At 35.7% G+C, this 9,673-nt stretch overlaps 1 protein-coding gene across 3 annotated transcripts in view; it reads left to right on the top strand.

Annotated features, from left to right (window-relative positions):
* NUP205 (nucleoporin 205) overlaps nucleotides 1-9,673 on the top strand; it is an 87,717-nt gene that overhangs the window by 21,303 nt on the left and 56,741 nt on the right. For all 3 annotated transcript variants that reach the window (XM_055084817.1, XM_007118629.4, XM_007118630.4), the window contains exons 8-12: nucleotides 2,426-2,601; nucleotides 5,261-5,377; nucleotides 5,560-5,697; nucleotides 7,571-7,721; nucleotides 8,764-8,969. In XM_055084817.1, the coding sequence (XP_054940792.1) occupies nucleotides 2,426-2,601; nucleotides 5,261-5,377; nucleotides 5,560-5,697; nucleotides 7,571-7,721; nucleotides 8,764-8,969 (788 nt within the window). The remainder of the gene's footprint in view (nucleotides 1-2,425; nucleotides 2,602-5,260; nucleotides 5,378-5,559; nucleotides 5,698-7,570; nucleotides 7,722-8,763; nucleotides 8,970-9,673) is intronic.

The following is a 9,673-nucleotide window of genomic DNA, read 5'->3' as shown; positions in this document are numbered from 1 at the left end:
TCCTGTTCCATTGATCTATATTTCTGTTTTTGTGCCAGTACCATATTGTCTTGATTACTGTAGCTTTGTAGTATAGTCTTAAGTCAGGGAGTCTGATTCCTCCAGCTCCGTTTTTTTCCCTCAAGACTGCTTGTGGAAAGCTTTTTTTGTGTTACAAGTTTTTCTTTGGCCAAGTATTTTTTTCTTTTTTAATAAATAAATTTATTTCTTTATTTATTTTTGGCTGCATTGGGTTTTCGTTGCTGCGCACAGGCTTTCTGTAGTTTTGGGGAGTGGGAGCTACTCTTTGCTGTGGTGCGCAGGCCTCTCATTGCAGTGGCTTCTCTTGTGGAGCATGGGCTCTAGGTGCATGGGCTTCAGTAATTGTGGCATGTGGGCTCAGTAGTTGTGGTGCACAGGCTTAGTTGCTCTGCGGCATGTGGGATCTTCCTGGACCAGGGCTCGAACCCATGTCTCCTGCATTGGCAGGTGGATTCTTAACCACTGAGCCACCAGGGAAGTCCCTGGCCAAGTATTTTTTATATTAAAGCTGCTAGATGGCGAATTAGACATTTACAGTCATGTACAAATTCTGTTTCTCAACTATACCTCTTATTCATTTACAAGTCTTATTTCAGTACTTTCTGGCATAAAATTACTGTATACTTTTAAGTAGCTATGTGATACTTAATCAAATTCATATTCTGTAAATTACTGTACCATTGGCCTAATCTTGAGAGGCACAGTAGAAAATACTATATACTTCACTAGAGAAGAATAGGAATCCAGACCTAGTTTCAAGTCCTAAATCTTTGGCTACTTAATCTCTTTAGTTTTACATGCTCATACCCTTTTATAATCTTTAAAATTAGGGGTATGATAATGAATGTTTTTCTTTTTCTTTTTTTTTGGCTGTGCTGCATGGCTTGCGGTATATTAGTTCCCTGACCAGGGACTGAACCCAGGCCATCGGCAGTGAAAGCGCATTCCTAACTACTGAACCACCAGAGAATTCGCTATAATGAACATTTTAAAGTATACATTTTTATCTGTTAATTTATATTTCTGCACCGGCAGGCAGACGCGCAACCACTGCGCCACCAGGGAAGCCCTAAAGTATACATTTTTATCTGTTACTTTATATTTTAAAAATTACTAGAAAAGATGAATAGCTTATATTGCAGAAATGATCATTTCTTGAAATAATCCTGACGAGTTTTAACAAAGATGTGAATTTTGAAAAATTAGTTCCTACTCTTTTTGTAGACTCTGGACATTTTATAAAATATGTTTATTACATTATTTTATAAAAGTGTGTTTTGAATTTTACTAAACTGATTAAAATTTTTATACACTGTTTTGAGACAATAAAACTCAATTTACATTAAGATATTAGTGTGCTTTATTACCTAAGTAAGTAGTCTTCAAGAAATAGTTCTTAATTCCAGTATTTCTGAATTCAAGTGAAGGCTTGGAACTAGTTATTGTCATTAATATTTAATTAATATTAATAGTTAATAATTTTAGTAATCATTACTGTTAGTAGTAATAAAGAATTAAGAAACTATTTTGTTCTCAAGGAGTTTGTATGATATGGGTAGATATACAGGCTTTATTTCAAAATGCAAAACAACACATAAACAAAAAAAGGAAAAAACCAACCAATCTCTTTTCCTCTGGTTGAGACTATCCTGGTTTATATCTATTTTTGACCCTTTTCAAGGCATTGAAAGTGTACTTTAAGTAACAGAATGTATTTGGTCTCTTTGACAGTGAAGCAGAATAAGCTATTTAACATTTCTTTTTCAAAGACAGATTTTCACAAAATTACCTAGTAATTTTTTTAAAAAAATAAATTTATTTATTTATTCACTTTTGGCTGCATTGGGCCTTCGTTGCTGTGCGCAGGCTTTCTTTAATTGCGGCGAGCGGGGGCTAGTCTTCATTGTGGTGCAGGGGCTTCTCATTGCGGTGGCTTCTCTTGTTGTGGAGCATGGGCTCTAGGCACGCAGGCTTCAGTAGCTGTGGTACGCGGGCTCAGTAGTTGTGGCTTGCGGGCTCTAGAGCACAGGCTCAGGAGTTGTGGTGCACGGGCTTAGTCCGTCCGCGGCATGTGGGATCTTCCCCGTCCAGGGCTCGATCCTGTGTTCCCTGCATTGGCAGGCAGATTCTTAAGCACTGTGCCACCAGGAAAGTCCCTTAAGTAATTTTTTTATCACTCTTGTTGTTATTGTGAAGAGTAGATGATTTTCTAATGTACATCTTAGGTAGTTCTTTGGGGTTTGTGAGTCAATTACGGTTACACACTGTCTTATTTTGTGTACAGAACGTGTTAGAAGGTTGAGAAGAGATCTGAAATTTGAACCATCAGCAGAATATTTTGAGATATTATAATCTAGTTTAGTAATTTTTCCTCCATGTGCTGTTTTTCTAAATATGTTCCTAGCTCTGGCTGAATTCACAGAAGCAGATGAAGCAATGGCAGAGCTCGCAATTGCAGACAGTGTTTTCCTGTTCCTCACTGAATCCGTAGTGGTGTCAGAAAACTTCTATCAGGAGGAATTTTATATTCGTAGAATCCATAATCTCATTACAGATTTCCTGGCGCTTATGCCAATGAAGGTAAGTGTAATAATGTAGGATGAGTAAAAAGTAGTAGAAGAATTTTATAAAATAATTTAAAATTGACTAATTAACCAACTTTATGTTTTGGAAACTAATATAATCTTTTACTGTAGACTAATATTTGTCAGTAGTTGTTATGTTACAGCTTGTGAATTAGTTTGTGATTCATGAAAATGAAATAATGTAAGACCCATTAACTGAGAACAAGCTAAAAGGAAGAAATATTTGACATTGAGAATTGTTTGTAATGAGAAAATAATAGGCAAATGAAAATGCTTCTGTGGGGAGAAAATTATTAACTTCATGCTACCCTGGAGAATCAGTGCTAAGTTTGTCTTATTTAATGCCATTTATACATGATATGGAAGAGGTATAGTGGAGAATCTCCAGTTTTATAGTTTCATAGATAATTGTTTAGCCTCTTAATTATAGTGTATAAATAGACCTCCACATAGATACGGGTAAAGTAATGGGTTTAAGACAGTAATGCAAAGGTTGCTTTTTTTCTTTCTTTTTTTTTCTTAATAACAGGGCCCAGGGGCCCTGCCCACCTTTAGTGAGGTTACATTTGAATAAAGTGCTCGAGCTATAACTTTGATCCAAAAAGGAATTCTTAGAGCCATTTCAGACCGTTCCTACATAGCATATGTTCTGTGTACCATTTTGTGTCAAGGAAGCCATCAGAGTGGTGGCAGGAAGTAAAGGAGGGGGTAAAGTCCTATAAAACTGCCTTTTGTGTGTGTGTGCATAAAAAAAGCACCTGAAGGGTCTACACTTATAATACCGATGTGCAGTTCTGATATCATACCTACTGAAAAACATAAGGCAAATGGAAACACTACCCAGAATGGTAGCAAACAAGGAATGAAGTGCTTACTCATGATATAATGAATCAAGTGTTCATTGAGTTTCTCCTGTATTCCAGGTAACCATGCTAGGAATTGTGAAGAAAACAAGTAGGAGATGGATTCCCTGCCAGCAAATAATATATAGTCTAGTTCAGCGGTCCCCAACCTTTTTGGCACCAGGGACTGGTTTCATGGAATATAATTTTTCCACGGAAGCGGGGGGAGGGGGTTGGGAGGGATGGTTCAGGCGGTAATGCGAGCGATGGGGAGCAGCAGATGAAGCTTCTCTGATTGCCCGCTGCTCACCTCCTGCTGTGCGGCCCGGTTCCTAACAGGCCACGGACCACTACTGGTCCACAGCCTGGGGGTTGGGGACCCCTGGTGTCTAGTTGGAGAAATGAGATATACACAGAAAAATACAGGTAGTAACAGTAAGTAAATGACAGGTATAGACAGTACATTACAGTGGATTTCTTAGGCTAAGGATAGCTCACTCAGGACTGGAATAGTCAAGGAGTGTTTAACAGGTATCTTGAGACCTCATCAGCCTTGAAGGATGTGATAGATGAACATCATAGAATTTTGGAATAGGAAGAAATCCTTTCATTTTACATTTGTGGAAATGAAGCCTTAGAAAAGGTTAAGGCTTTAACTTTTTCCTAGTTATTAGTCCAGAAAGGACTTTTACTATGGAAAGATAGTGGTCATCTGGAAAGATAAAGGCTGAGAGGAGTTTGAATAAACAAAGTCATATATGGCTTGGATAGGGTAAACAATGAACTTATTCACACAATTTTGGGACACTAGAATTTTGTTAATAGATATAGTACTATTTAGGTTATCTATAGCTTCCTAAATGAGCTTTGAAGGTTTGTGTCTGTCAGTGAATTTGTTTGTTTCAGTCCAGTTATCAAATCGATTGGCATAAAGTTATTCCTAATATTCCTAATATCATACTTTTTATGTCTGTATGATCTGTAGTGATGTTTCTTCTTTCATCCTTAATATTGGTTAATTTGTGTCTTCTCCCTTTTTTCTTAACCCGGCTAGAGATTTATCAATCTCATTGATCTCCCCAATGAGCCAGCCTTTGGCTTTGTTGATTTTCTTATATTTTCTTTCACTGTTATTGATTTCTGCTTTTATTATTTTTTTCCTCTCTGCTTGGGTTTTAATTTGCCCTAATCATTTCAGTTTTTTACCACAGAAGCTTAGATTATTGATTTGAAACCTTTACTTTTTTCTACTATGGGCATTTAATGTTATAAATTTATCTGTGATTTCTGACTGGGTCACACAAAGTTTGATATGTTGTGTTTTCATTTTTATTCTGTTTAATGTATTTTGTAATTTTCCTTGAGACTTCTTTGATTGCTGAGTTATTTACAAGTACATTGTTTAATTAGCAAATGTTTGGGGAGCTAGTTTTGCTCATTACATGACTATAGTGGTGGTATTAGTAGTTAGTAGGTAGTACCAGGGATGCTAACTGTCCTGTAATGTTTAGAATCATCCAACCTAGTGAAGAAGTATCCTACCCAAAATGTCAGTAATTAAAAAACCCTTTAGTTAAAATTAACTTATCTGTAGTGGAAAATGCATTGAAGTTTTAAGATATTATAAATTATGGTTAATAATATTGCAGTAAAATTCCTAGCATATTTCTTCACATTATTAAAGTGGAATAGGTATTTAAACAATATTTTTCTTTTATGTAATCACTTTTAGACAGTTGCCTGATTTTCTGATTTCATTATTATTAACCCATATAATAAATTTACATATAAACTATATAATAAATTTAATAGGTGAAGCAGTTGAGGAATCGGGCAGATGAAGATGCTCGAATGATTCACATGAGTATGCAGATGGGCAACGAACCCCCCATTTCACTTAGAAGGGATCTGGAACAATTAATGCTCTTGGTAAGTTGTTATATTAGATGGACTATCATCTCCCTCTCTCCGTTATTTTTTCCCTACCTTTGGAAAATTTCAGATCTAATATCTTAAATATACAAGTGAATTCAATAAAAATGTAAATTTTTATTTAAAAGTAATTTTTGAGTTACAGGCATTTTCCCACAGTCTTTGTTTACTGTTTGCAGATTGGTGAGCTATATAAAAAGAATCCTTTTAATTTGGAGCTTGCACTAGAATACTGGTGTCCCTCAGAGCCTCTTCAGACTTCCACTATCCTGGGTTCTTACCTTGGGGTGGCTCATCAGCGACCCCCTCAGCGCCAGGTGAGCTCGTAGTTTTTCTACTTTTGTACTCTGGGATGGTAACTGGAAATCTTAAAAACATGAAAAATGGTATTTCCTGCTGTTATTGCTGTTCGTGCAAATGAACACCATTGTAAACTTTAGACATTTATACTTTTTCCTTTTATTTAAGGAAATTGAAACTTAAATTGATCATTTTGGAGTTTATACAGTCAGCCTTTTATTAGATACTAGTTATGCAACGAAGCATTAGACACAGAAAAGTGTCTAGTTTCGTTATGAGTCACTTACTTGAATTAATTAGTATTTATTAGCTTACTCTGTCCTCTATAGGCATGACAAAGAATATACATCATTCTTAGCAAGTTGAGGAAGAGATAGGAGAGGTAAAAATACTACAGGAAAAAGGCTTAGAAGTTATAATTAATGACAGAATGCCCATGAGTCAGTAGATAATGTAGGAAAAAGTCCATTTTCTATCCTGTAGTAACTAAAGGATGCTGTGCAGCAGCAAATCAGATGGATTGCCTTATCTGTCTTCATCTCTGGGATTTTCTGTTCTAGATGTTTTCATGCCATATAATACAATTTTCATTTATGCTAGAGTCTAAGATCAGGACCCCCCCCCCTTTTTTTAACTGTATTTCTTACATTTATTGTTTCACTTTTTTCCATTTAAAAAGTTTTGGAGAAGGGTTTATTAAAACTTTTTAAAAATTAAAAAAATTTCCATTATGAAAATTTTCAAACATATGGAAGAGAGAATAATTATAATAAACACCCAACATCTTAATTTATTTTTATTATTTTTACAGCAAATGCCCCTTTCCATTTAATCATTTATTTATTGACTGCATTGCGGTATGTGGGATCTTAGTTCCCAGGGATCGAACCTGTGCCCCCTGCAGTAGAAGGGTGGAGTCCTAACCACTGGACTGCCAGGGATTTTCCCCAGAAGAATTACTATTTTTTTTTTTTTTTTTTTGCCTTGCGACTTGTGGTCCCTTAGTTCCCCAACCAGGGATTGAACCCAGGCCCTCAGCAGTGAGAGCATGGAGTCTTAACCAGTGGACCACCAGGGAATTCCCCAACATCTTAATTTAATAGCTGTTAACATCTTGCCATGTTCACTTCCACTCTTGTTATTTCTACTGCTTTTATTTTGCTGGGTTATTTTAAAGTAAATTTTAGGCAGCATGACCTTTCACCTCTCATTGGTTAAATTAGTATCTCTTAAAAATAAGGATATTTTTCTGTATAATCATAAAATTGTTATACCTAACAGATTTAACAATAATTTCCAGAGATCTGTAACATTTTTAGTTCTGAGTTCCAACTAATTAGTCTGAATAATATGTTTAGTTGTTGATAATAGATTTAAGGCATAAGCAAGAGAAAAGAGAAATCTAAGAAGTGGACTTAGAGAACAGGAGTGTAGGAACATGTATTGGCCAGAACACAAAACAGAGTATGTTTAGGTTATTATAAAAAGTTCTTTTAGGTTCCTAGATCTTCATACTAAATTTGACTGGGATTTAGGAACTCTGGGTTCTAAGTGTACCTTTGAATTTGCTAGTTAATTTTAAATGAGTAAATTTCTTCAATTGTTTTACATATTTAGAATGTGAGTAGTCTTATGTTTTGTGACATTAAGATGTTTTTTAAAATGTACTTTATGTTCACAAAGATATTCTATAATTGCATTAAATTACTAATGACAAACTTGAAAATGCAATTTTTCATAAATAAAATACCAGATTATTTTGTCTTGGGTGGGGAGTTAAATGAGAGTGCTTAATTCATTTTAGTTCATATGTAGTCTTTATTAGCTAGTCCATGTTGGCTTAAAGTTAAGATATGCTTTATGTAAACTGTTGGTTTTTCCCTATTTCAGGTTGTCTTGTCAAAGTTTGTTAGGCAAATGGGTGACCTGTTGCCTCCAACTATTTATATTCCTTATTTGAAAATGCTCCAGGGATTGGCCAGTGGGCCCCAGTGTGCCCACTACTGTTTTAGTCTACTCAAAGTCAATGGTAGCAGTCACGGTAAGAAAATCTAGTTGTTATCTAAGTTTGTTGTGACATTCAGTATCCTTCTGCCTATTAAAGCATATTGGTTATATGTGCTAGGTTCTACTGGGCATATACGTTATTTTTATAACAGAGAGAAGCCCACTGCTGGCTTTCTGTATGGCGATGCTTTGATTATGGTCTCACAGGCTGGAGAGTTACCATTTGCTTTATAAAATACAGTTCAGTTTAAGAAATGAGAATTAATATACATTTTTAAGGACACATCTGGTGCTCAAAGCAAAATATACACCTTTGCTACATAAGTTTGATTTCTTCATCGTCATAAGTCCTTATTTTCTAAATTTCTGTTCTTACAGTTTTTCTCTCAACCCTCTCCCAATTTCCTCACTTAATTTTCAGACTTGAGTCTGGTTACACCAAAAATAGTGCAAAAGGGAAGAGAAAGAAATATTTATTAAACACCTCTGTCAGGTAGATATTATTACTTTCGTTTTTACATGTGGGGAAACTGAGGTTTAGCAACGTTAAGTAATTTACTGAAGGTCACGAGTCACAGGGAAGCCATGATTGGAACTGAGATCTGCCTGGCTCCAAGTCCTGTGTTTTGACTAGTCTGTCAAGCCTTCCTTGTCTTATCTGCTAGGCTTTTGCTCTCAGTGCTTGGTATGTAATAGAGTACTATAATTTGCAAATTTAGATTGTCGTTCTGTCTCTCTTTGGGAATTTAATTTAAGCTCAACATTTGGGAACTACTCATGGGAAAAGCAGCCCTGTATAGTTACATGACAACACAGAGTACTGTCCTGGATTCGAAGTAGGTAACTGACATCCAAAGTAATTTACCTTTGCATTACATGGGCACCACCCAGTTTTAGTCCCAGGGATAAATTGATCCAGTTTAGTTTACAGAGGGTTTCTAACCCATTTTCAACACACAGCTTATCTAGGACAAAGGCAAACTAAGTTTATTGTTTTAAACTTATTTTCTTCCTCCATTTCCAAGCAAATGCTTAGACAATTTTGAAAGGAAATTCTATGCTGTGTTTCTTTACAGTTGAAAATATTCAGGGGGCAGGCGGCAGTCCTGTTTCCTGGGAACATTTCTTTCACTCCTTGATGCTTTACCATGAACACCTCCGGAAGGATCTTCCAAGTGCAGATAGTGTCCAGTACCGTCACCTTCCTTCACGTGGCATCACCCAGAAGGAGCAGGACGGGTTGATTGCTTTTTTACAGCTCACATCTACCATCATTACTTGGGTAGGTAACCCACCCACAGCATGTGAGAATGTAACTTTATTTGTGTTCTAACACAGTGGCATTGTAAGGAGCCCCCAAGTTTCCTTATAATGCTTAAAGTTTATGAGTGATAAATTTAGCATATATATTTGGCGTTCTGTTCCTTTTTTTTTTTTTTTTTGTGGTTAGTATTTTATGCTACTCTGTTCTTAAGTTCTTTGTTTCTTCACTTTTAGAGGGTATAGTTCTGGTAGCCCCTGCTTACTGCCATAAGTGTGTATGAAAATAATAGCCTCAGCCTGAAAGAAAATAATCAGAAGGGCAAATAAGAATGAGCTGTTGGATACACATCCTTCTAGAAGGTTTCCTAGCATAGGTATAGATTTATAGGTTCTTGTGTATATACATATATATATACACACAGAGTATTTTTTTTTTTTTTTTTTTTTTTTTTTTTAAAAAAAAGACACATTTATTCAGCGTCATGATCAGACTATTACATTTAGCAATCAACAGCATGGGTGCAAAAAAAAAAAAAAAAAAATCTACATTAAAACCCTTTGTTGGAATGCTTTACACTTTCCACAGAACAGAAACTAAAATAACCTGTTATACAATTAGTCACAAATACAGTCCTCGAGTTTTTTTGCCCATACACATGAGTATTGTCTAAAACATGTCTTCTTTGTAGCAGCTAGGCCCTGCCACCACTGTGCTTGGCTGAG

The sequence above is a fragment of the Physeter macrocephalus genome, chromosome 5 (assembly GCF_002837175.3).
Source record: "Physeter macrocephalus isolate SW-GA chromosome 5, ASM283717v5, whole genome shotgun sequence".
NCBI classification, from domain to species: Eukaryota; Metazoa; Chordata; class Mammalia; order Artiodactyla; family Physeteridae; genus Physeter; species Physeter macrocephalus.
This window is presented reverse-complemented; position numbering and strand designations above follow the sequence as displayed.